The sequence below is a fragment of the Rhineura floridana genome, chromosome 4 (genome assembly GCF_030035675.1).
Source record: "Rhineura floridana isolate rRhiFlo1 chromosome 4, rRhiFlo1.hap2, whole genome shotgun sequence".
Taxonomy (NCBI): Eukaryota; Metazoa; Chordata; class Lepidosauria; order Squamata; family Rhineuridae; genus Rhineura; species Rhineura floridana.
In genome coordinates this window covers 110,132,563-110,159,132 of record NC_084483.1, presented here as the reverse complement: position 1 = coordinate 110,159,132, position 26,570 = coordinate 110,132,563, and the positions used below count along the sequence as shown (strand labels likewise).

Sequence of the window (26,570 nt, the reverse complement as noted above, 5' to 3'; positions counted from 1 at the left end):
CGTTTCCACAGTCACTTTTTTGCCATAAAGAAATTGATGGAATCTTGTGCATCCAAACACTATTGCCAACATTTCCTTTTCTATTTGGGCATAGTTCTGTTGGGCCGCAGTCATTGCTTTAGAAGCATATGCAACAGGTGCACCTCTTTGCAACAGTACAGCACCTAAGCTTGTAGAACTAGCATCCACTGACAGAGTTACAGGTTCTTTCACATTATAATATTTCAAAACAGGAGCTTTTGTTAATAGTTCTTTCAACTGTGTGAATGCTGTTTCATGAACTGACATCCAGCAAAATTCAACATCTTGGGCCAACAGCTGTCTAGAAATCTTTGAAGATCAGCTTTGTTACTTGGACTGGGCATATCAGTGATGGCCTCTATTTTAGATGAATCAGGTTTTAGTCCTTCTTTGGTTAAGATGTGTCCTAGATATTTTATTTCAGTCATGGCAAATTTGCATTTCACTTTGTTCAGTTTCAGATTCCTCTCTCAGCACCTGTTCAGAACTCTCTTCATTCTCTCATCATGTTCCTGTTTGGTCTTCCCCCAAACCAGGATATCATCTATGTAGCATGTGACCCCATCAATACCCTCAAATGTCTGTTGGATCATCCTCTGATAGACCTCAGGAGCTGAAGAGATACCAAATGGCATTCTTGTAAATCGGTACCTGCCAAAAGGTGTATTAAATGTGCATAGCCTGGAACTGTTGTCATCTAGCTGAATTTGCCAGAATCCACTACTGGCATCAAGAACCATAAACAATTCTGCTTCTGCTACCTTACTGGTAATTTCTTCTACAGTAGGCAATTGAAAATGTTCTCTTAAAATTGCTCTGTTCATATCTCTTGGATCTAAACATATTCTTATCTGGTCCCAGCCAGGCTTGTCTACAACCACAATTGAATTCATCCACTCTGTAGGTTCTTCTACCTTAACTATGACTTTTAATTGCTCCATACGAGTCAGTTCCATTTGGACTTTATCCCTTAGTGCCACTGGAACCTTCCAAGGTGCATGAATTACAGGTGGAACCTGTGGGTTGATTTTGATGGCGTATTTCTCTGGTAAGCAACCTAAGCCTTCAAATACATCTTTGTATTCAACTGCAACATCCCATTGATCTACTGGAGCTCTTTTCATTAAATTAACTCTTTGCACCAAATTTAAATTAGTCACAGCCCGGAGACCGAGTACAGCTTGTGCATCAAAGTCTACTATGTGAAATTCCAACTCAGCTCTTTGATCTTTATATTTGCAATCCAGGTTACATTTACCAGACACATGTAGTCGTTCTCCAGAGTAGGTTATTAATCTGGTATTTGAATGCTGAAATGGTTCAGCTTGCAAGGCTTTGTATGTTTTTAAAGACATTGCATTAGCCTGTGATAGATAGATAATTTATTGCGGTCATTGACCAATAAAAAACATACAGTATTACAACATATATTTAACAAAATCCAACATCAAATACTCTTAAAAGATTCTTTTAAGTTAAAATTACTGGTTGAGTACCCCTTTTGTCGACACATTGTTTCCTGCGACGAATGGCTAGATCGCAGTATTTCGCAACTTTTTCGGTTACATCAGGAGAGTGATCATCCAGTAAAAATTCTGCATAAAAAATATCCTTTCTACCTGGTATTTGATCTATAATGGGAACAATTATCTGCTGTCTAAGATCAGAGTAAAATGGGCAATATAATAAAACATGTATAACTGTTTCGACCTCCTCCTTATCACATGGGCATTTTCTGTCCTGATATGGGACTTTATTGAATTTGCCAGCAAGTAAAGGCGATGGCAGGACATTAAATCTTGCTAGAGTAAAAGCTCTTTGCCTTTTTGGTTGGGTGAGATTCGATAAATAAGCCATAGATGTCAATGGTTAACTATTATATCTTGTCTTTTTCACTAGCATTAATTGATGCTGATAATCAATATCTCTAATTCTCTGAAGAATACTCTGTTTAGCCTTTTCATATCCCATAGCTAATATTGTTGTTGGTGAAAAACCTATTGTTAAAATTTTTTCTATGATTAGTTTTTTCCATGGTGACTCAAAATTATCCTTTAAGGTGTGGGGTGCTAATCCAACCGGGTTGAAAACTAGCTTTAGCCAATATGAGATTCTTAAGCTCCAGATCCGAGATTCTATGGATGGCAATCCCGTTTCTAGTCTAATTATGCAGTTTGGTACACAAGACGGGACAGCTAAGATCGATCTTATAAAGGTGTTTTGAACCACCTCAAGCGCTGTGAAATTTGTACATGTGCTAATTTGAGTACCGAATATTAACTGCGGTATAACTTTCGCTACAAATAATTTAATAGCTGCTGGTATGAGCTGGCCTTTATTATAAAAAAAGGATAATATCGCTTTCGATGTTCTCTTTGCATTCGTTATTAGCATTTTCGTATGTGACTGCCATGATTTATTAGACTGAAAAGTTATCCCCAAATATTTGAACACATGAACTTGTTCTATAAACTGCCCACTGAGTCGCCAGAGATGACTTGACCTTTTCCTCTTAGATCTAAAAATCATAATTTTTGATTTCTCATTATTTATTATGAGTTGTTCCTTTGTACATATTATCGCCAAATTAGCCAATAATCGCTTTAGGCCTATAGGGGTTCTTGAAAATAGTACCAGGTCATCCGCGTACATAAGGATAGATCTTGGGGTATCCATTAATCTTGGGGGGTGAGAAGAAACTGAAGCTAAAGTTGTAGCAACTTCATTTATATAAATATTAAACAATATTGGTGCTAGTATGCATCCTTGCTTTACACCCTTAAAGGTTGGTATAGGTTTAGTCAAATGTCCTTTATTATTACATCTAACCTGCAAGTGTGTATTTTCATGAAGTCCTCGTATTAAGGCCAGCAAGCGACCATCAATATTAGAATTGTGCAGTTTTTCCCAAAGTTTATTTCTAGATATTGAATCAAAAGCATTTTTTAGATCTATAAATGCCGAATACAAGGAACCACCAGATTTTGTTGAATATTTTTCACACAAATGGTGTAGTACCAAGGCCTGATCGTAAATCGAGCGTCCTACCCGGAAACCTGCCTGTTCTTGCGCCAAATTTTTTCTGATTCTACCCATAAACTTAATTTACTTTGTAAATGGGCAGCATATAATTTCCCAATAATATTTAATAGGCTTATTGGTCTAAAATTAGTTGGATTTAACATTGAGCCTTTTTTATGTATTGGGACAATTATAGCCCTTCCCCAGTCAGTTGGTACTCTCATTGTATGATCGATATGCAAGAACAGAATTGCAAGAACTGGTGCCCACCATGGCGCATTTACTTTAAAAATTTCTGCTGGGGTATTATCTGGACCCGGGGCCTTATTAGCTTTCAAGTTAGTTATTAATTCTAGAACTTCCTCTGTTGTTACGGGTTCCCATTCCGGAATATTCTGATGTTTGTCCACAGGCTTTAAGTGCTGATTCAAATCATCTCTATATAAATTTAAGAAATGATTTTCCCATACCTGAGGGGAAATTTGGCAATCTAAATTATTATAAAATTTTGGCCAATTATTAGTTATTATTTTCCAGAACAGATTAGGATTTTTTTCTTTAGAAGCATAAATAAGGCGCTGCCATAGGTCTTGGGTCGCTAATTTCTTTTTCTTATTGATTAGGAGTTTATACTGGCTTCTTACTTCACAGTAGGATTTCAATGATTCCATTGACCTATTTTGTTTATAACATTTAAAGGTGACTATCAAAGATTTTTTTTTTTCAACACACTCGTGATCAAACCAAGGCTTAGAGTACTGGAATTTATTTACCAATTTATAATTACATTCATTTTTTTCCTTCAGGGACATCTGCAATACGTTTATTAATTGTTGGAAATATGGGTATGGATCACTTGTTGAATCATTCAAAAGAATAGACTCCCTAAGGGCAAGGCAATCATGAGCATTTAATGTATCTAATACCTTCTTTTGTACTTTAGGTATCCATTTGAGTCTTCTAGATAGAATCTCACAATCAGAGATATTAAATGTTTGGGGCTCTAAGCAAAATTGTCCATCTCCACAGTTTAACACTATATTAATAGGTGAGTGATCACTTTCTGGGCGATCTATAATCTTAAAACTATTGATATACTGATAAAGTTCTTGGGAGACAATCCCCAGATCTATGATAGAGGCTCCCCTAGATGATAGATATGTAAAATTCCCTTCCCTATCACCTTCTGTACGACCATTCAGCATAATCAAATTTAATTTAAATATCAATTGCATTAAGGATAGACCCGCATGATTAATACCTCCGTCTTTTGCTTGTCTTAGAGGTGCAAGGGTTGGCCCATCCAGATCGGGAACTAACATTTTATATTTTTTAAAAAGAACATCATCCGATGTCCCAATTCTTGCATTAAAATCTCCAGCTAGCATTAAATATGATTCCAGGTTAATAGCTAACAAGGAGACTATATATCTTTCAAGTTCAGCAATCTTATTCAATCCTGTATTTTTGTCTCTCGACGGTGGTATATATACATTTAAGAAAAGAATAGTATAATATGGAAATTTCAAAACTATTGCTGTAGCCATCTCTAATAACGGATCACACCCAATAACAGGAATATTAAGTGCAGTTGATATAAATAAACATAGTCCACCTTTTGGACGACCCCCCCTAGAACTTGGGGAGGCTTCCAATTGATATGCTGAATAGCCATCAAGTCCCATCTGATTCACTGACCAAGTTTCTTGTAGCAGTATGATATATTGTTCCAAGAATTTCATGCAGGCCATATCACATAATTTACTTGCCCAACCTGCGATGTTCCACGATAAAATATTTAAGTTAGTTGATTTTTTCTTAACATCATGTCAATTTCTTCTTTGACGAGGGGAAGTTAATCCCATCATTACCATCGTTACCTTCTCCGCTGGACTCGAAATAATATGATCTGAGCTGATTGTCTGATGTTTTAAATCTTTTTCCTCCGTTAACATCTTAAATCCATTTATACCAGAGATTATATCTGGACCACTTTTGTGAGCGATTTCTTTCTGTTTATCTTCATTATTTTCCATTTCTTTTAAAGTTATAATTAATTTTTCAAGCTTAGTCATAATTTTGAACCTTGCTTCGTAGGGTAAAGAAACGAAGTTATCTAATAAGGTTAGTTCTTCGGGTAAAAATTGAAATTTATTGCACAGATACTCATCATTTATGATTGACATATTCTTATTCATTTCTCGAACTTGATCGTTTGGCAATGGTAAAGCTTCGTATTTGTTTGGATAAAGAGCCACTAGGTTTTTCGGGGGATTTAGATCTTCAAATACTCTTACAATATAAATATCTTGTGATCGAAACAGATCTTTCTTGTTATAAAAATGAATTGTTTTTTCTTTTGACTGGAATAATACCATGGCTCTCGCTTTGGCGTAGTTGTAAAAAAGATATTCAATTTTTTCAATATCTCCTACTTGAATAAGTCCTGGAGATAATTCGTTTATAATTTTATTAAGTGCTTCTTTCTTTCAATCTGGGATAGATGACCTTTCGGTTTAGGAAAGTTTATTAATGCCAGCTTTCTTTGACATAGCATTAACTTCCAACAATTAGGATTTGATGTTATAATTGAGGCTTTAGGATTGATCACATCACATTTTGGCAGTTCATAGATAATTCCTTCTTTTATTTGTACAACCGGATTCAAATTATTTGTACAGTCCTCAGTCATTTCTTGAGTATTCTGTTGTATAAATGTATTAGGTTTTTCAACTAAAGTAGGCAAATTATTTTTTTCTTTCTTTTCCTCACTCGTCTCTTTTTCTTTTTGATATTATTAACTTCTTTTGATGTATCTAGAAGTTTAAACAATTTTCCAAAGTTCATTTTCTCTTTTTGATGGATCTTTCTAGATTTAATGTTTTTACTCTTTTTGGTTGGTTGGGTTACTTGTGTTACAGATTTTAAACTTTTCTTTTTTCCCCCCACTAGATGGTGTTCCAATCTTTGGACTGTCTGGGTTGCCTGCGTATTTGTTACTACAACCAGTGACTCATTTGAGTTATAATATCCTTTTTTTATTGTAAATTCTATTAAAGTTGTTAACAACACATTTGCCTCAGCAACAAAATTTGCTATTTGGGTAAGTGATTGTGATACAGCATGACACCAATCATCTTTTCCTCCAGGTTCTTGTGGGAAGATCAGATCATGTTTCTTTAAATCCTCTGTTGAGATGGAAATGGAAGCAAGTCTCTGGCCAGGCTCCTCAAAAATCTCCGATGATTCCAATGGAGGCATAGAGTCCTCTTCTCCACTTGGCATTAGACCAACCTCATCCTCAAGCCAAGGCATCTCCTGGAACATACCAGCCTCCTCAATTTCCTGGGCCAAACTCTTCCAATTACAACTCCTCACCAGATTCGAATGCCAAATAGGTATTCCATTCACATCCCAGTCTGTTTTATCGTTACACAACAGGTTTTTTTGGTCAATTTCCGGCTCATGCTTTGGTAAGTTTATATCCTCATTTATTTGGTAATAGGAGGTAATCTTTGTTTGAATTCCTCTGTTTATTGTTTGAAAATCTTCTTTAACTGGGGAGAGACCAAGGGCTTTACATTGTTGCCTCGTTAATACCATAGTGTTTGGTATGAGTATATCATTAGCCCCAAGGCATATGCAGTCAGACTTTCTCTATTTAGTCCAAATACAGCAAACACTCTAATCACTTTTCTAAATTCAGTCTCTTCAGTCTCCTCCGCTTTCAACAGTTAGGATCCCACTTTGATTTTAACTTTAACTTTCTCCTACTTCCTATCATAGGTTTCGCAGCAGTCTTCCTTCGTTATCTATGTTTTTAAATTGATAGCTTCAACTAACTCGTTCCAGCTGTCAGCCTTCTCAGGGCAAGGCGTATTCCCATAAACAAAGATACCAGTATAAAAATTAAAAGTTTAAAAATAGCTTCAGTCAACAATATACTGACTTTAGAATTGAAGGTTAAATCTAGGCAGCAGAGCGTCTTTCCTGCCCGTCCTGGTCCGCGGCCATCTCAAACAGACTCGCATTAGCCTGTGCTCCTGTGTCAATCTTAAAGGTCACATACTTGTGATCATTTATGAGAAGATCCACACACCATTCATCTTCCAGAGCTGTAGAATTCAATGTGCCAATGAAGAAATCATGAGCATTTTTAGCTGTATCTGCTACTGAGAACATTTGTCTGCGTTGAAGTTTTCTATCTCTAATTTTACACATTTTAGCAAAATGATTAAGTTTGCCACATCTTCTGCATTCCTTCCCATATGCAGGACAAGCATTTATGTCATGATGACTGATACCACACTTGTAGCAGGCCTTTGCTGCTACTACAGGCTTCTGTGGCATTTCCTTTTCTTGGGGGTTGGTAGTAGTGCCAAGGCTCCATTTGCATTGAGGCTGGCTTACTTTTGGCTTTTCAAAGGTACTTTTGCCCTGTAAGGCATCCATTTGTTTTTCTGTTGCCCCAAAATCTTTCATCTGTTTTGCAGCCACTTCTTCTGCCCTGCATATATTCACTGCACACTCAAGGGTTAAATCACTCTCTCTCAGTAACTTGGCTCTCAATCTGTCTTTCTGAATGCCACACACTGTGCGATCCTTAATAAGAGAATCACACAGCTCCCCAAATTCACAGGTCTGAGCCAAAAGCTTCAACTCAGTCACATATTGGTCTATACTTTCTCCTTCCCTCTGTATTCTAGTGAAGAACCTGTGCCTTTCATAAGTAACATTTCTTCTGGGCACACAATATGCTTCAAATTTATTTATCAAAACTTGAATTTTATATTTATCTGCATCATCATCAAACTGGAAAGTATTAAATACCTCTCTTGCTTCTTCACCTGCCACATGCAGAAATAATGCTGACTGGAGTCTCTCATCTTTCTTATCTGCTTCACTTGCAATGCAGTACAATTCAAACCCTTGCTTCCATCTTTTCCAATTCTCTGCTGCATTTCCTTCAAACACCAACTTTCCTGGAGGCTTCAGCTGGTCCATTTTTCACTGCCTTATGTTTTTAGGTAGTCTTCTGACACCATGTAATATTTGCAAGAGTTGAAATGAATCACAAATACTCGTTAGAAGGAACAAATTTTACTTAACAGTCTGTTGCTGCATAACCAAGAGCTCTACTTTCGTTTTCCTACTGGTCCCACCTCCAACTGATTCCCCATACAACTACTTCTAATTCACTTGAGTTCCTAATCACATTACACTTATTTAGAGGACTTTATATTCCCATGCTTAAATGCGGATCCAGTGCATCTTGTCATGGTCCTATGCTCACCTTTCTTCTATTTCAGGAGTTGCTTGGTCACTTAGTTTTTGCCTATAAGGTCATTTTCTCCCAACAGAGCATTTCTTCAGTGTCTTTGTGATGGCATGAAAGGGGTGTGTTCCTCTTTTTTCAAATCATTAGAGTCTCAGATAGGAGGCGGGAGGATTTCCTCATGTGGCTCACCTTTTTGAATGATTTCAACGGCTGCTCTTTGGAAGAAGAGGACTTGCTTGTACAGGCTGAATAGTAGGTAAACTCTGATGTAGCCGGTGGTTGGTTTGGGTGTCAATTTTAGGGACCTTTGTGTGCTGAGCAAAAGCTAGCTGCCTTGCGTGGCATGGGGCTCACTCCTGACTTTATTTCCTTGAGCTATTTTCTGACAGTGCTTGTGGTACATATTTGCCTTCTGCCTGATTAACCGCATGGCACATCTTCGGTTCAGCACCTGGCTTGGATGTGTGGTAAATCCCCAAACATTCACCTCTTCTTGAGCGATGCACCTTGTGTGTGCATTTGTTCTGCAATGTATGTTTTTTCATATTGTGATCGTAGCTCGGCATGTTCCAGGTTTGCAGAATGATGTGGCTGTGCCATCTTCATATGCCCTACCTCGGGCATGGCCAATATCAGTTTTACACCTTTGCAGTTCATGCTCTCCTAAAGGGGGCAGGGTAAGAAATATATCTGGCCACCTTTCTGCCCTGGCCTTTAATTTCCAGGCCAAGCGCATTCAGGAACCCATTTTATGGAAATAAAGGGGTTGGTTGCATTCCACCCTAAGGCCGCCTGGTCCTATGTGACCATTCACCCCGATGTACTAATAATGCTCCTGCCTTCAACTAGCATTTGTGCTTCCCTCCTTACAAGGTAAAGTTATCCCAGGCTGTGGCCTTAACAGCTATTTAGAGAGCCTTTTGTCCTGTAAAGGCTTAGCTTTCCAGGCAAGCCACGTCATGTTGAGCCCTGCGCTTACATTTCTGTGATGTTTCAGTGCATATGCCTATGATGGACCAGAGGGGTAGTAGCTGGGTGGTGAAGCTAAGGGGCTACCCATTGCCCACTCTGTGTATGGTTTTGTTATAAAGGAACTTTCTGTTAGGCCAGCGGGCCAGCGCTATCTTTTCACATGCATCGATGGCTATGCAGTGACTTAATTTTAATTATTGGTAGGTTGTTCGCAGGACCATAAGGGCCTGTGGGTGAGATCCCTGAGTGTAGGGATTACATTTGTCCCACATAGGAGCGGCTGCGGCCACCGCCCTCATGAGCATGTGTTCTGGAAGCATTCAGATCATACAAGTCAGCGTTACCTGTTCATACATCTTGACGGATCCGCCCTGACCCAATTGCAATGCTGGTCTGACATTCGGGGGGCCCTTACAGGCCTGTGGGGAGATTCAGGAGAGTATGAGTTACATTCCTTTAAATTGGAGCGGGAGCGGCCGCCGCCCTCGTGGGCATGCATTCTGGCAGCATTCAGACCATACTGGCCAGCATTACCTGTTCATATACATTGCCGGATCTGCCCTGACACAATTACAATATTCTATGGCCAACGCTCATAAAACCTGCTCTCCATCCTATTTTGGCTTAAATTTCCTTTTTCCCAACCATGCGACCTATTTGGATGATTTGTTCATTCCTCGCTATCGGAACTTATATGCCAAGGCAAGATTTAATTGCCTTCCGTTGGCGATGTTAGAAGGCCGCTTTAATGGTGTCCCATATGAAAGCCGTTTTTGTATTTGTACATTGAGAGAGATTGAAACAATTGCACATATTCTTTTCACCTGTGATATGTATAAGGATGTCCAAACTAGACTTATTTTACCAATTATTAAAACTTTTCCTGGTAGATCTACCGATTGGCTTTTAAAGCATTTTCTATCTGACACAGATAAAGCCACTACTAAATCTGTTGCAAAAATTTTATATGTAGCTCAGTCCATACATAAAAGGATATCTGATATTAGTTTGCCTGTTTTAGAAGGACTGACAAACTGCTAATACTGTATCTGATTGTTTTTAGTTGTTTCTTTCTGTTTTTAAATCTGACTGTCCAACCAACTGTATATTGGGTCTATGACTGTAAATAAACATTACTACTTACTACAATTACAATGCTTGTATGTTGTTCAAGGGGGGAGGGCTTTACAGGTCTGCAGCGAGATTCAGGGGAATATGAGCTACATTCCTTTCAAATTGGAGTGGCAGTGGCCACCGCCCTCATAGGTATGCATTCAGATTGTACTCAGGTCACACCAGCCAGCATTACCTCTTCATACATCTCAACAGATCCACCCTGACCCAATTACAGCTCGAGGGGGGCCCTACTGGCCTGTGGGCGAGATTCATGAGAGTATGAGTTAAAAAGTTCCACCCCTAGGTCACCTGATCGTATGTAGCCACTCATGCCTGATGTACTCATGTTGCTCCCGCCTGCGCTTAGCACTTTGCATTCCTCCTTATGAGTTAAAGTCATGCCAGGCGATGGCTGTAATGACCTTTTTTTTAGGGAGCCTTTGCCCTAGGGAAGTATCTGCGTCTTCCAGGAAGGACACGTCAGGTCAAGCACTGTGCTTGGGCAATTGCACACTCTGCCTCCTGTGTGGCCGATACCAGTTTTCATCTGCTGCAGTCTATAGATTAAAAGGGGGGCAGGGTAATTCAGTGACCTTTATTTATGGCCACCTTTTCGTTCTGGCCTTTATCTCCAAGGCTGATTGCCTCCAGGATCATACTGTAAAACCTAGGGTCAGGAAGGTCCTTGTGGGTTGGTCGCGTTCCACTCTCAGGTCCCCTGACCGTAGGAGGCCATTCACTTTTAATGTCCTGCAGATCCTGCACCTATTTTGCTAGTTATGCTCCTCTCTTTACAAGACACCTTATTGGCGCAGCTGCTTTAATGGCATTTTATGGTGCCTTTCGCCAAGGTGAAGTTTTAGTCTCTCTCAAGACCTGCGGGGCTTATCTAGCCCAGTGCTCCAGCCATGGTGTGCTGGGCGAAGATTCTGTCATGCTCTCTTTGCATATCTCCATGACTGAACAGAAGGGTCATGGCTGAAGTGTGACATGGCAGGCGTGCCAGCGTTATCTGGTCATACCTTGACGGATCCGCCATGCGTTGTCTGTTGTTTGGAGGGCCTTGTTGGCCAGTGGGCGAGATTCTGGAGTGTACGGAACATTCCTTCCCAATTGGGCGGCTACAGCCACTGCCCTAGTGGGTATGCGTGTGGAAACCATCTGGGCAAATGGCAGATGGTAATCTGCCACCTTTAAAAACCTATGTATGGTCATGATTCTAATGTTGGTTGTTTCTTGTTCTCCCCAGGTCTTCGGATCCTCCCAGTTCCTGCGAGGATGGTCCTGCGGGGTCATTCCATTCGGTTCTGGGCCCACAGGAGGGCTTCTTCTTCAGTGGCAGGGAAGCAATTGTTACTTGCTGTCTGGGAGTCACTGTGTTGGGGGACTGGGAGGGCCATGCTATGGGGGAAGCTGTTGTCATTGGCCTGTTGGATCATGTCTTCAGCTTACCAGCCTCATGGGTTAGTGGTGCACTTGGGCATGGGCGACTTTGTGCAGGGTCCGGAAACGGATTTCCTGCTCAGGGTTACTCATGATTTCACGAGGATTAGGAGTTCATATTCGGACCTATTTATTGTTTAATCGCATATCTTCGAGCACAAGGGGGTGCTCTTCATCCCAATAGAATCAACAGGTCCCGGTGGAGGGTCAATAAAAGGTGGGATAAGTGGTTCTGACCTTTGGGGGGCATTTATTCCCATGATAGGATCCAGTTCCATAGCCTGCACCTCTTCCGAGATGATGGGTACAATCGCTTGGAGAGGTGGTGCGATTTGTTTTGGGAAGATCTTAGGTGGGGTTTTGAGCGCTTTGTTTTCTTTGGGTAGAGGGGACCAAGCATCAGCTGATCCCCCTCTTGTGGCATGGAATTCGGGAAGGTGAGGAAGGTGGGGACAAAGTAGGAGAAGGAGGCAGGTGTTAACGGGCACTCCCTAGGGAACTACCAGTGCTGAATGACTGGTGGGGATCTGGGCGTGTCCTTGTGGGACCAGCTTGCGCAGAATGGTGAACACCCGTACGACAGGGCCAGGCTGCGGAGGTTGGAAACACATACTTGGCTCTCCTAGCAAGGAGGGACATGTTTTCCCACATCCTTGGCTGGGGAGTCACAGTCCGTTGAGACTGATATGCCCAGGAGACTGGAGGGAATACTCCCTTTCAGTCAGGTTTATCCTCACCTGTCTGAAGTAAGTTCAATTTGGATATTTGGATGTAATTGGCTGAAGTTTAATATTTGTTATATTTTAATAAATATAACATTAATCCATTGCGGTGTCACGAGTCTTCTTTGGTGTGGTGGCAATGTTCATACCAAATGTATCTTTCCTTTCTTTGACTGATGTTTGAGTGGTACAAATTCAAAAGTCATTTTACAGACCATTTCCACTGAATACCTGCCATACTGTCTTAACTAGTACTTAGTAAAAGAATGCCACCAATAGATTCTAGCACCCTCATGTGGGGGTGAAAAATAGGTAGGGGGCTCCTTATTGCCCCAATTTTAGCAAACTCATGTCCTGCATAGCCTTCTAAAAACAGTAGCTAAGGGGCCCATCACAAAAGATAAGGGGGATGGAACCCCCCTTCTAGTATTCTGAGCATAAATAGGTTCACTGGATATTGTATGTTTTGTATTGTACTGCAATGGAGATCTCAAAAAAAATGAAGCAATAACAAGTAATGTCTGTCACATCCTCTTCCCTTTCTTAAGTACTTAGGCAATACTTTTCTCAAAAAGCTCAACTACAGGTCATACTAAATACAATGGCACGAACCCTACATTTCTATGAGCACAGATCTGTTCATGGTTTGTTCCTGCTCAGAGAAGGATGGGGAGGCAATTTTTCTGATCTCACCCCCTTGTGGCCCTCAGAAATCTGATTTAGTTAGTTTCCAAATTGCATGAAGTATTGGTTCCCCTCTACTCGACATTGGTTAGACCTCATCTTGGGTACTGCGTCTAGTTCTGGACACCACAGTTTAAGAAGGATGCAGACAAACTCGAACGGGTTCACAGGAGGGCAACAAGGATGATCAGGGGACTGGAAATAAAGCCCTATGAGGAGAGACTGAAAGAACTGGGCATGTTTAGCCTGGAGAAGAGAAGACTGAAGTGAGATATGATAGCACCCTTCAAGTACTTGAAAGGATGCCACACAAAGGAGGGCCAGGATCTCTTCTTGATCATCCTAAAGTGTAGGACATGGGAAAATGGGCTCAACTTGCAGGAAGCCAGATTTCAACTGAATATCAAGAAAAACCTCCTAACTGTTAGAGCAGTATGACAATGGAACCAATTACCTAGGGAGGTGGTGGGCTCTCCAACACTGGAGGCATTCAAGAGGCAGCTGGACAACCACCTGTCAGGTATGCTTTAATTTGGATTCCTGCACTGAGCAGGGGTTTGGACTCAGAGGCCTTATAGGCCCCTTCCAACACTATGATTTTATGATCTGGAGGGTAGAAATCACCTCCCTCTCTTGTGCCAGTTGGAATCTCTGATGGATCCAAGCCCTTTCTGTGAATAAAAATAAAATTTTCATTTATAGAAGAGCAACTCAAGTTCCAAGCCAATGGGCTGGAACTAGGCTAAATTGGTTTCATTAAGAGCAGCACACTCAGAATAAAAACAAATATAACTCCAGATTAAAAACCTAAAAGAGAACACTGAAAAGGCCAAAGAAAATAAAAAGGTCTTCAGCTAGCACTGGAAAGATAGCAATGCTGGCACCAGACAATCTTCTCTGGGAAGAACATTCCACAACCAGAGTGCCACAACAGAATAGGCCCTTTTCCCAGTCACCACCTGCCTCACTTCAAAAGGTGGGGGAACTCAGAGGATGGCCTGCAAAGAGGATCTTAGTAACTGAGCAGGTTCATAGGGGAGAAGGTGATCCTTCAGATACCTAGTTCCTAAGCAATTTAGGCTTGAAAGGAAAGAACCAACACTTTGAATTGTGACTGAAGGGTCATATCTAACTCTCTAAGGCTTTCCCTAGGAAAAGCTTTTCTCCCTTGTCCCCTGAATGTCCAGACTATGCATGAGTTGCTACATGACAGCAGTGTCCAGCCATAGTACTAGCCTGAACATACCACACTCATCCATGGGTTATGATATGAAGCTGGCTGAGATTATTTTAAATCAAGATCTCTGGTTTGAATGTAACAGTAGGTTGTGATTCTGTAAAAGCCAACCTACGGTCTGCTGAAGTCTTCCTCCTAGCCGCACAGAGTTAGGAGAAGAAGAGCAGGAGGAGCATGCAAGCCCAATACTTGACTTACGTTTATTCAGACTGAACCACATATAGCTAAATCATGGGTTAGAATTATGTGCAAACGCAGCCAATTACACCATAATTAATTATCTTTGCTTTCCCATTCATTATTTTACTTTGAAGTATAAACTTTTAGAAATTTGTTCTTCAATAGCTTGTTAATTGTGATTGGTGGTTTTATCTGAGAGGGCTGCTGGTTAATCAGTAGTAATAACACAGTTCATTGTAGTACGATTAAACACAGATTACGGTCCTAAAATATTATAATCAAGTAGGGTAGTTGCAGCAAGCACATGTTTATTGAGCTGATAAGTAACAACAAATCTGAAAGACTGCAAAGCTCTTTGCAAAATAAAATGGGGAATCTACACAGGGAAACAAAGGAGCCCTTGGGAAGATGCATCTCTTACCCATGTGACCCAATCTTGGTCATATGGCTACACCTAGGATCTGTAGGATCTTTCAGGGAAAAGCAGCAGCAGCAGGAACAGAAATGTGTGGCATTACTGTGATTTCAAAAAGGGCATGACATCAATGAATTAAACCAATACATATGCATATAATATTTGTGTGTGAAAGTGTAGAGCCAAAAAACTACCAGAAACACAAGCCCTGGTCATTATTTAAATCATCCTCTCAACTCTGCTCTACAGTTGAACCATCTAATGGGAAACAAAGAGCTACTGAGATGGGAAAATTAAACATATACATTAAAATAAAAATCATCAAAATATTGCCCTTTTATTTAGTTAATAATTAACTAAAATTTGTGTTGTCACACTATTGCTGTCCAAATAGCTTTTTACACTACACCAGGTGCTGATAAAAAATGCAGTTTAGGACTGAGCAAGCATACATCTGTCAATACAATGTGAACAGTATGTATTTTGGATCACTTTGGTGTAGATTACTAAGTGATGTAAGACGAGCAAGCATTTCTATATTTCATTTTTCCTTTGCTCTTCCTGAACATGTAATGTTTTATGTCAGCTCTCCGACTATCACAGTGTTTGAAAAAAAAAATCCATTTCTAGTGATACAGGTTTTCTTACTGAGAGGATGAATTGATGGGGCTATTTTGAAGCTAGCAGTGAACTGGAAGAGGACAAAGCAACAACAACAAAAGTTTGAAAGGATAAAGGAACTTTAACCTTACATATTAGACAGAGATATAGACTCAACTGGCATTCCTCTGCCAGCAGTGTGAGAGCTACTTCACATTCACTCTTTTCAGCTTGGTCTAGGACCTCCAGATGAAACACACTCTGTTGCACTGAAGGTCCCTCATTATGTAATCCCATCCTGCTGGACAGTATATGTAAATATCAAAACTCCTGCTCCTGCTGGGAGGAAGGTGTTGGAATAAGCAAACTTGCATGTTCCCTTTGGGAAATATCCCATGTACCTGTTTACCAGTGATGTAACTTCCTAAAGGGTGAGGTTACCTGGCTTTCTCTTCCTCCTCCTTTGTCAGGGATTTTTGCATATTCTCTATTAAGCTTGAGGAGAGAGAAGCATCCACATGGCTTCTCTTCCAAGATGACCATTATTATGGACTGAGACTCCTTTTATTTCATCTAAGCTAGTGCCTATGTTTCCTGAACATATGAAAAGTCGTAAGTAAACATTCTTTTATCTTTTACTTAAGAAGATTGTGTCTGTTACTATTTGTGTCTGAGGGAAAGGGTGGACTGGTTGATTCTCATCCCGCTGCTTGCATTTATATCTCTGCTAAGAAATAGGACCAAGAAACTATTGCTATTTAATATATTTTTAAAATACCCAACAGAAGGGTGGGATATAAATAAAATAATAAATAAATAAAAGTATATGAGCCTCATACTACATGGATCATTCCTACCCAATTGTTGACCTTCTTGCAGGATGCCAACTGAAGTCAGTATGGGTAGGAAAGTTCCACATGAATTGTCTCTTATATTTGATTGAACTATTTACACACATTCTCGAGTGGTGTGGGATTATACAATGGAGAAGCAATTCCCATGCTGCTGCCACTGCTTGCATGTGTGTGTGGGTCACTGGATACAGGAATCACATGGATGGGACAAAATGTATGCTTCTATCCGACATGAATGCTGCTTTCTATCCTTCTAATCCAGGAAGTAATAAAGAATCACACACTTGGCTCCACCCACTTCATTCCCCTGCACCCAAATAGTCCCAGAATAGCTTGAGAAGAAGCCATGGGAAGTACATCTCATCTTGCTGCTGCAAGGTAAGTGTAAATTGTCCAACATATTAAAAGTAATTATCTAAGCATCTGAAATTAACAAATTTATCTGAATTAATCTCTTACAATTTTACCTTTGATGATCTGTGCTTCTCTTTTCTCTTACTCCTTCTTTCACAGTAGAATGAATAATACTACAAAGACAAGAGACAAATGTAAAAGTTAGGAAAAAAGCATCTGCCACAAGGGATGAAAATTGTCTTTTGTTTCACTCATATCAAGCATTACCTTATATTGACCACATATACAGTGTAATTCCAATTCTGAAAGGTGTGATTCAGCTGGGAATAGAAGAACAACAATGTATTTATTTAATTTACTAAAGTATTTATAAGCCTCACTTTCCACAGAATGACATCAAGGTGGTTTACAACATACAGAGAAAACCAATAAAGACATCATTAAAAACAATAATAAAAACATTGATAAATACTGCATTGGTTGAAAAAAAAATATTAAAAGGCCTGTCTAAAAAGTTCAGTTTTCAAGAGATGTCTGAAAGAAAGGAAGAATAGCTCCTGCCAAACCTCTATTGGTAGGAAATTTCACAAGGTAGGGCATGCCATGCTAAAGGCTCAGTCCCTAGTGGTGGCCAAACAAATCTTAGGGGCATAAGGAACCATCAAGAGTGCCCTATGAGAAGATCTCGGTGATCAAGATGGAACATAGGGAGTCAGGAGGTCCTTAAGGTACTCTGGGCCCAAGTTGTTTAGGGCTTTGTGAATTAACACAATTACCTTCAACCTGGCCTGATAGCAAATTGGCAACCAACATGTTACCAATAATCTGCTCTTGTGAGCAGTCTGGCCACAGCATTCTGCACTAGTTGCAGCTCTGGACCAGATACAAGGACAGTCCCAAACAAAGTGTTACAGTAATTGAGTCTGGAGGTTACCAATGCATGGACCACCGGAGTCAGGCTATCACAGTCCAGGAACAGTTGCAGCTGGCATACCAGCCAAATCTGACAGAAAGTACAACTGGTTACAGAGCTCACTTCGACTTCTAGTGACAGAGATGGATCAAGGATTACCCCCAGACTGTGTATCTGCCCCTTCAGAGGGAGTGCAGCCCCATCCAGGACAGGGCAATTGACTGACTTTCAGACATGGGAACCGCCACCCAAAAGGCCTCCGTCTTTCCAGGATTCAAGCTCAGTTTATTGAACCTCATCCAATAGAAGTTGAAAGACATATATTATATAGCAGAAATGTGCATCTTGCTTTGCCTTCACTTTAACATTACACTGATATGTGACAAAAAATTGTGCCCGTTTCTTTAATGTATGACCTTATGTGAACACTCTCAGAGAAGATCACATTTTTGCCTTGAGATATGGCTCAAAAATAGCAAAAAGCCATGCTGTAAAAGTAAGGCACAGATATCAATGCTTGACAAACACAGCAAGACAACAGTGATGAAAATCAGAAGCTTATATTGGACTCAGGGGTAGCATGTAGGGACTGGTGTACAAGACCTTATCCTGTCTGTACCTTCAGTATTGCCATAAAATACTAGTTTAAATCTAGTTGAGAGAAGACATCTCAGACTTCATAACACAGTCATAGACACAGAAGTTCATTGTCACCTCCCACCTTTTGAACAACCTGTATGGAGCCTCTTATCCCACAAAGGCAATTGACGATACAGAGAAACACAGTGCCCATGAACAGAGAAACAGGGAAGATGTTAACATAGAGATTCTTCACATATAATTCTTTAATGGACTTTGCACAAGGATGGTTTATGTATTTATTAAGATCATTTTAATCCTTCCTTTCTGCCTCAGTATGAAGCAATCAAGTAGGCTCATATCCAATCTCAAACCAACAATACAAAATAATCAAATACAAAATATGAAACTGTTTGTATTCCAGCTATTGGGGCTTGCTTTGCAACAGGGAACTTTCTGCACCTCTGCAGTTACAGCGAAAGGTTAATCTGTGGCCCTCTAGATGTTGCTGTACTGTAACTCCCATAATCTCGAAGCACTGATCATGATGGCCTTACACGGCCTTACACGGCGCGGGACCACAGTACCTGGCGGAACGCCTCTCCCGATACGAACCTACCCGTTCACTACGTTCAACATCAAAGGCCCTCCTCCGAGTTCCGACCCATAGAGAGGCTCGGAGGGTTGTAACAAGATCTAGGGCCTTTTCAGTGGTGGCCCCCGAATTATGGAACAGTCTCCCCGACGAGGTACGCCTGGCGCCTACACTTCTATCTTTCCGGCGCCAGGTCAAAACCTTTTTATTTTCCCAGGCATTTTAATATATGTTATTAGCTTTTAATGTGTACCAGATTGTTTAATTGTTTAATATGTTTGCCTTTTAGTGTTTTTTATGTGATTTTATTGTATTTTACTTACTGTTGTGCACCGCCCAGAGAGCCTTCTGGCTGTGGGCGGTATAAAAATTGAATAAAATAAAATAAAAATAAATAAATAAATGGCTGGGGCTAATAGGGGTTGGAATCCAACAACATCTGGATGGCCACAGATTAGCCTTCCCTGCATTACAGTTTGCTTTGCAAAAACGCCTCTCCAAGTCCTAATGTACATATTTGTAATACTCAGTTCAAATGATAACAAGCTCATTTATAAAGTATAGAAAGAGGCTTACGTAAAATCCTAACTTACCCATTCTGCAACTGAATTCTGAACATTTGATTCCGAGTCAAGTTTGTAAGTATAGACAGTAATGGAAATCCTGTAGAACAGTCCTCCTATGCATTACAAAAACATTTGTAAAGATCAGAATTATGGTATATGTGTTACAGCAGCCTACAAAATCCTATTTCAAAGCGTAATAAAAGTATAGGGTTGTACCCAATGACATCATCCCAGTTGTGCTGGAAAGGAGATGCAGGGGAAGTTCTGTTTTGCAAGTGGATGTCCTTGTGCAAATTGACAATTTCATTGGATACAACCTACTGTTTACCCTCAGACTATACAAAAACTCCTGAAAGACCGTTCTCACCCCTTATATGCTCAGTCAATCAATGCGCTCCACCGGTGAGGGCCTCCTGCAGATATCATCCTATTAGGAGGTCCATTCCGTACAACATAGGAAAAGGACCTTTAGTGTTGTGGCACTTACCCTTTGGAATTCCGTCCCCTTGACAGGCATCATCTGTTATTTTTTCAGCAGCTGCTGAAGACCTTTCTCTATCAACAAGCCTTTTAAGTACAGTAGGGCCCCGCTTTCCAGCGTTCCGCTGATGCAGCGGCTTTCAATCAGGGGAAATTCCTCATTTTAAAGCCGAGTTTGCTGTTTTGCAGCATTTTCGCACGACACAACCCATTAAAGTCAATGGGTTCTGCTTTACGGCGATTTCTTCTTTACGGCGGGGGCCGGGGCCCTACTGTAGAGACAATATCCCAGTCTGCAGCTATTTTGGAATTGCTTTTAAAGATGTTTAAATATTTTTTAAAATATGTTTTTAAGATGTTTTGTTTTTGAGATGTTTTAAGGTATTTTTAGTGTTTTGTCCTTTGTCACCCTGGGCTCCTTTTGGGAGAAAGTGGGATACAAGTTTAATTAATAATAATAACAATAATAATCCTCAAGGTGAGCAGAGGTATTTTGGGTGTACAAAGGCTGCAATCCAGTATCAGCAGACACAGTTGGCATACTAGTAAAATGACCAATCAACTGACCACCATCAAATATTGTCAAATATTCCATGAAGTCTTGATGTTGATGATAATTGAAAAAGTAGATGGCTGCTACTTAGCCCAACTAAGTTTAAAAACTAAATTTTGTTTTTTAATAGTTGTCACCTGGCTTTAATTTCATTCTTAATCATTTGTAACTAGAGGTGTAGCCTGGTTTTGCACAATAAAATCTAAAGAGGATTGCATTATTCAGGTTAAAGAATAGCTAACATTGTTATAATTAATAGTTATATTAATTAGTTACCATTTTTATGTTTCACATTAACAGTTAACTAAACATGAACTAATGTTTTGTAATTCACCTTAAGTATCAAATCTGTTGATGATTAACAGAACAATCCAAATGCCAGGGAGGCGGCAGAAGGAGGGCTAGCAGAAGCGGAGCTGGTAGAAAGCTCAGTGGGATCCTCCTTTTGCTTGTGAGCCACCATCCCAGCTGAATCCTGGCTCCATTGGGAGCTGCACGCACATGCTGGCCGGGAAGTGCCGGGTGCCATGAATTGGCTCCCTGTAGAGGTCCATTACAATTTTTTATTCTGCCAGCAGAGTTTCCAGGTGGAGCGGTACCTGGGGGAGGGCTCTGAATGCGGCTCCTCCCCCACCCCACCCCAAACAACCTGTTTTCGGGGCTTCTGCCCGCTCTCCATCCGTCAAGCTGGCCATCTCTGGCAGACCCCCGGTGGTGCTGGCAGGCTCCTGGTGGCGCCATAGCTCAGCCACAGCAGAGGGCTGTTGCCGGTAGAGCCGAGCCTGCTGGCATCACCAAGGATCCATGGCTGTGGGCTCCATCTGGGAGGAAGGGCGGGATATAAATTTAATAAATAAATAAATAAATAAGTAAGTAAACTCACCCCAGCCCAGTGGAAAGATGAGTTGGATTGCTCACTAGATTATCTTTTTTATTGTACTAATAGATAATGCTTTATATATATTGGACCATTATTAGCCATTATTAATTGATCAACCCATCAGTAAAAACATTAAAACTGGAATTTAAAAGATGATCACTTAAATTACAAATACCTCCTTTGGTAGAACCATGTATGCCACTTTGAGTTCATCGGAGGACAGGTGGGATATAAATATAAGAAACAAACAAAATCTCTTTCCACAAACTAGGCTGGCTGTGTGGCATCTATACTGTCTGTTACTGATTCAGTTTTTGTGGCCATTTTTCTCACCATGAAGTTAATGCAGCAGCTTTATATTACAGATAAATGAAGACCTCTCCAATTGATTCACACCATTTTCCTGAATTTAAAACCTTTTAAAAATCAATAATTATACTGAGCTATTAATTAATTAGCTATGTTTTGTATTTTTAGCACTATTGGTTTGATCCTACAGCACAGGGAAATTGTGGTCCAGTAACATCTGGAGGGCCACAGATTTTCCATCCTTGGGCATGGACACATATATGAATTCTAAGTGACATATGAACCAATTCCTGTAATAAAATCCCACTTCCATTTCAGTGAAAAACACTTTTGCAATTAAGTTAGGGAGAAATACTGAAATGTATTTTAAAGCAAATATAATTTAATGGGAAAGATCTAATAAACTATCTACAAAGCAGAGCTCAACAAACTAGATGATGAGTTCATTGAGGTTAGTTTAGAAGACCATAACATTCTTGTCACTCTCAGGAGACTATCAAATGACAAAATAAAAGATTCAAAATTTTCTCTTTGAAATTATGTTTAGTTTTTCTTTTAGAGAAGGTCAATATGTAATTGCTGGGGTTTTATTTCCCTTGCTCATACTGTTGAATTTTTCCCCAATTATTCAACAATATTCTGGTAGTATACAAAATAAAACCAGAAAAAGCTAAAAGGAGTTTGAAAGAGAGGTGTGTTTGTGTAGTAGCACCCGTGAATTTCTACTCTCTCTCTTCCTCTACTCCCACTCCATCACTAGGAGAAAGGAGAAGGGAGAAAAACACAAAGATCAGCTCCCTGCAACACAGCCCTGGATCCAGCAATCCAGAAACTGGATGGGTAGTTTCTGGACGCCTCTTGTATTCATGCAGGGAATGATTTTCACAAGCATCCCCCTCATTTGATCAAATTGTATTTATTTTCTTTAGTTATAAAATGTATGTCTGTGTCAATGACACACAAAGAAGACAGGCAAAAACAATGTGCATGGACAGAATAGGTGAATCAAATATCTTTGATTGTCACAGTAGTCTCCTCAAAGTTCTTGTAGTTAGTAGATGCATGATAGTGATTATAATTACATACTAAACATCTACACTATGATCATCTGCTTTTTAAAATGTATAAGTGCACTCTTAATCAAGTTCACTCAGGCTCCATTCCTATACTGATTTACTTGGGAGTAAGCTCCACTGAACTCAATGGGACTTACTTCTGAGTAGACATGTATAGGATTGCACTGCTAAAGGTTTATAGTACTATGCATAAAGTCTAATCTAGTCCTAGGTATTCTAAATCAATTTCTACAAGGTCTAGCAGATGGGGTGATTTTTTTTTCTACATTCTAGTTTTATGTTTGACATACTGTGCTTGATCTCAGGTCCACACGGGCAGCCCCAGTCAATGAAGGAGTTACATAAAAAACAAGACAAAATAGATTTGAGAGAGCTGGTGCTAGGACTCGGTGTTGTGCTGGAAATGATACTTTGGTTTGCTCCAGATACCACGTTGGTCAAAGGAGTTTCATGAGCCAACACTTCCATTGAACTTTGGGTTTGTGAGTTATGATGATGGAGTGTCATTCCAATTGTTATCTTTGAACTGTTTGAAGTATTTTCATTAAAATGGTTAATAGATTCATAAAATCGAGAGAACTGAGCTATCACATCAGTTACTAAGGAAATTGTTGGTTCCAAAAAGTAATAATTGTTTGCTGTTTTTTCATAATCTAGGAAGTCTTCAAAAGATGGGGAAACCGTCCATATGGACAAATCAGTAGCATAAATGTTACTAGGATTTAAGAAGGACAATATTTTGTTTGCAGAACTATAGTGCATGCTAGACTGATGTACCTTCCAAATTGATTCCTCCTCTGAAATGGTAGCTTCTACATTAGATTTAATACTTCTATGATCCACATCACCAACACCCATGTCTACATGATCTAGCTGAGGAAAAGGGATAAGCTTGTTTTCTGAATCTTCTGCAGATTGTTTTTTATTGACAGTTAGATGGATTTCATTTGGTGGCTTTGTTTGTACATTTATCTTTTCATTCCATGAGTAGTCCAAGCCAGGAGGATTTAGATCAAGGTTACTTAGAAAACTTTGTGAGATTAAAGGTGTTGACATCATAAATGCTGCTGAGTGGCTGTCAAATTGCACTTGCACACTACCTCTGATTTGGTGTTTATGAGTATGAGTATGTAATATTTCCAAAGAAGCTGTTACTGTGAACAGGTTAGACCTCTGTGGATTTTGCTTTCCTAGAAAAACGTTGTTGATAAGTGAGTATCCTTTATTTTTTATATAATCAGAATCACTTATGAAATGATTACTCAGTATGTCCATATACATAGTCTGAAACTCTGGTAGTCCCTCAGCATTTCTTGGACTCTGCAATGAAACTGTACAAGCATCTACTGTGCATGGAGACTTAAAAGATGGTGTTAATATACTAGTATGATAAGGGAGAGTATTTATTATGTAGCCAACTTGTGTTTCATCCAAAATTTGTTGCACTGCTAAACTGGCAGTATTTTTCAATTTTACATATAATATATCAGAAGTACTTATTTGTAAATGTAAGGAAGGCTGAATCACAGGTATTTCTAATGAAGTCAAAGGAAAGTGAAGTGGAGATTCATCATTTATGGCCACACTTATGCTAAGAGGAAGGCTTCTTTCTGTTTCCAGTGGCGATGCTCTTTCTATCGTTTCTGAAATCCCTGAGACTATTGGAACAATTGTACTAAACTTCTCTCTATTCTTTTCTGACACAGAAGTAGAAGTATTTATTTGTTCAGCTCCATGGTCTACTGTGCTATTATAAGAGGTAGTTTGCATGGTGATGTAATCTGTTTCTGTGGCAGGCATCAATACTCCCTCTGTTAGTGATGAAACTGACTGACTCAATAACAGCCACCACCTTTCTGTAGATTCCTTAGAAGGCACTAGAGGATCTTGCACCAAAGTCCAATTACTTCTTGATGAAAACAGACTATCTATATATTGTGTTGGAAGATGAAAATCACCAGGCTTCCAGGACTCACTGATTTTATCCATGCTTTGGGAATCAACAATGTGAAGAGCAACACCATTATGTGGGTTATCAGATTTATTGTTTTCTACATATCCAGGTCCTGGCAGCTTCTTTGGCTTTAACATGTTTTCCAAGGGAATTAAGGAATGGGACCCATCATTGGTATAAGAAAGAAATGTATTTAGGAGTTCAAATTCATCTTCTAGAGATGAGGCTTTCTCCTCCTCTGGCTGTTCTAGCTGTTCGAATAGAGGTCTAAATGTAAATGTGCCACCTTTTAAAGAAGCGGTGTTGAAGGTTCCATGATACAATGATGAAACAGAAACTGTCTGTTGAATTCCTGAACTTGTGTCTCTTGTTTTTAGTAAAACAGCTGACAAACTTTGCAATTCTGTTTTGTATTCCACTGGCATGAAAACCTCTGTTGGCTGAATTAAGGGTATAGCATCTGGAAACCAGGCTTTCATGTTCTGTAAGGAGCCAGAGGGATTTGCACTCTGTTTAAAAACTTGTTTTTTAAAATGTACTGAATTGTAGTCTTTGATGTAATTAAATGTTGTAGGCTGTAGTTCACCAAACATATAAAAACCATTCCTAACAGAATCCTGTTGTAGAATTCTCTTAGTGGGCTCCAGGTAAACATTTTCAAGTGAATTTTTTTCTAGCAAGTCCAGCCTTGTTTCTTGAAATAAATGCTTATGATGTGTATAAGATGATTGGATATAAAAAGGCAGAAGTGTTTCTTCTGGAATATCAGAAATGGCTTGATTGTATGTTGCAACTTCATTCCATACACTCAAAGACTGTAAGAAACTGTAAGCATATTTATAAGCAGAAGAGAATGTATAACTGTCTGGTGATAACAACCACTGACTATCTTCTGCAGGTTGATAAAGGATGCTCTTGCTCACCAGGGAAGGGAATAAAGAATCTGATTTAGGATCTTCTAAATGAGATGCCCAAGTCCTTATTGGTCCTCTGTCAATACTTTCACTCTCTTGAAGAGGAAGTACCATGTTCCTGATATGATCAAGAGGGATAGCTGGTATTTCTCTTGGATTACCACTCTCACTTGGTAAGCTATTAGAGTGCCCTGAAACATTATTAAAGACTGAGTTCTTCATGGAAGAATTATTGTTAATGTTAACTTGTTCTGTAAAAGGACCCAAGATATTAGTTTGAGATATTAACTGTTCCCCAGGAGCAGGTGATGTGACCTCTGGGATTGTCAGGATGAAATGACTGGGTGCATTCTTTCTCTCTGGACTTTGCTCCATCTTTGATGCAGATTTACTGGCATGAAGAGGCCTCTGCTTCACAGGCCAAACTATTGGGGTTGAAATAATTCCTATATTTTTGATGCCTCTGATCTTAGAATCTTCCTGCCCTTGCAGTACTGGCTGAGAGGAATCAGCTGAATTTCTCTTGATTCTGAGGAACACTGTAGCAGGAGCTTTCATTTCCTGCAGGTCTGCATATAGTAAGCCATAAAGTTAATAGTGTATAGTAAACCATAAAGTTTATGGAAACTGACTACCTCTCAGATCAGGTTCAGAGTCTGAATAAAGAAATTCTCACTTATTTCAGTGGAAACTGCATTGATTTATACCATGTTTGTCTACTATGATATGCAGAGACATCAAAAAAATAAAAGGGGCTTTGAACAGTTCATCCTTACTCTGCTCATTGTGAACATCTGCAGTTCTCATTCATCAACATAAATAATTCAACAACATTCATACCTTGGCACTATGAT

At 39.7% G+C, this 26,570-nt stretch overlaps 1 protein-coding gene across 4 annotated transcripts in view; it reads right to left on the bottom strand.

Annotated features, from left to right (window-relative positions):
- Positions 1-26,570, bottom strand: part of ADGRG6 (adhesion G protein-coupled receptor G6) — a 196,042-nt gene that overhangs the window by 83,000 nt on the left and 86,472 nt on the right. For 3 of the 4 annotated variants that reach the window (XM_061624020.1, XM_061624017.1, XM_061624018.1), the window contains 4 exons: positions 19,578-19,663; positions 17,165-17,217; positions 17,011-17,070; positions 15,096-15,191 (listed from right to left, as the gene is read on the bottom strand). In XM_061624020.1, the coding sequence (XP_061480004.1) occupies positions 15,096-15,191; positions 17,011-17,070; positions 17,165-17,217; positions 19,578-19,663 (295 nt within the window). The remainder of the gene's footprint in view (positions 1-15,095; positions 15,192-17,010; positions 17,071-17,164; positions 17,218-19,577; positions 19,664-26,570) is intronic. The other variant, XM_061624019.1, reaches the window with a different exon arrangement.